At 50.2% G+C, this 957-nt stretch overlaps 1 protein-coding gene across 1 annotated transcript; it reads right to left on the bottom strand.

Moving 5' to 3' along the window:
- Positions 1-166: 166 nt before the first annotated feature.
- On the bottom strand, positions 167-748 carry Pmar_PMAR008445 (hypothetical protein; the record flags this gene model as incomplete). Its single annotated transcript, XM_002779642.1, has 4 exons — positions 167-229; positions 277-434; positions 476-574; positions 622-748. Coding segments are annotated over 4 exons (447 nt in total), but the record flags the coding sequence as incomplete, so codon positions are not given.
- Between the last annotated feature and the right edge of the window lie 209 nt (positions 749-957).

The raw sequence follows: 957 nt of genomic DNA, 5'->3' as shown, positions 1-957 counted from the left end.
TTCGCTAACGCGGGTGCATCTCCATTTTACTATTAATCGTGTTATGTATTGTATTTGTAACCCCTTACACAGTGTATACTAGTTGAAATCGATGCTAAGGAGCAGTCCGCTCAAGAGCTGTCAATTCCATACGACTGTCATTCGAGTCCTACCCTCTTCGACTCACATAAGTTATCCATAAAACCTTCTCTGGTTCACCAACCCGGTCCTCAGCAGAAGCTGCAGGGGCCTACCAAGGTTGGCTCCGAGCTCACATTGATCCGCCATCACCACTACTGTCTCTACGGCCTCTGGCCGGCCCTGTCCTGCTGACCCTTGATCAGCTTGCCAGAGGAATTCTATGCTCCCCCGACCATTCCATTGGTACATAGACTGCGACTGAGGATTCCACATGTACATCTTCTTCTCACTGCCACTATAGCAGTACTTCAGACCTGACTTCTACTCATACAACAGCACATCACCAACTACCTACCAGTCTGGTTATCGCTGATCCACTTGTTCGTCATTTGCCCTGCCAACTCCCCGCCCACCGCTGCAGCTCGCATCAGCATCTCAGGGGTCGACTCGGGTCCTGGACAGAGGTTTCAAAAACGGCCCTAAGGGGCACTGTCCTCTCACTTTGATCGTCCTCACTCTCCGTTTCGCTACTATCAGAGGAGCTAGAGGACTTGAACTCAGCATCAATATCCACCTGCTTGAGATCAGCCTGTGTGACGCCCTTCTTCGGGCGGCTCTTCCTCGTCATCACTCTAGACAAAAGCCTTACTGGTCAAACAATGTTCCACACTGCCAATACTCGGAACTCAACTATGCCTTTTACGACAACATTTAAATCCACGATAACAACACGAACCATGAACGGATATTTTCAACCAGCGGCTCCAGCCTCACGTAGGCCGATCTTATGGTAGTTCTTGCGGACAGTCGCTGTGAACTCACCCGTCTTCTTAGGGT

This window comes from Perkinsus marinus, assembly GCF_000006405.1.
Source record: "Perkinsus marinus ATCC 50983 genomic scaffold scf_1104296946296, whole genome shotgun sequence".
Lineage (NCBI taxonomy): Eukaryota > Perkinsozoa > Perkinsida > Perkinsidae > Perkinsus > Perkinsus marinus.
The sequence above is the reverse complement of the archived record's forward strand: the minus strand, read 5'-3'. Positions and strand labels throughout refer to the sequence as shown.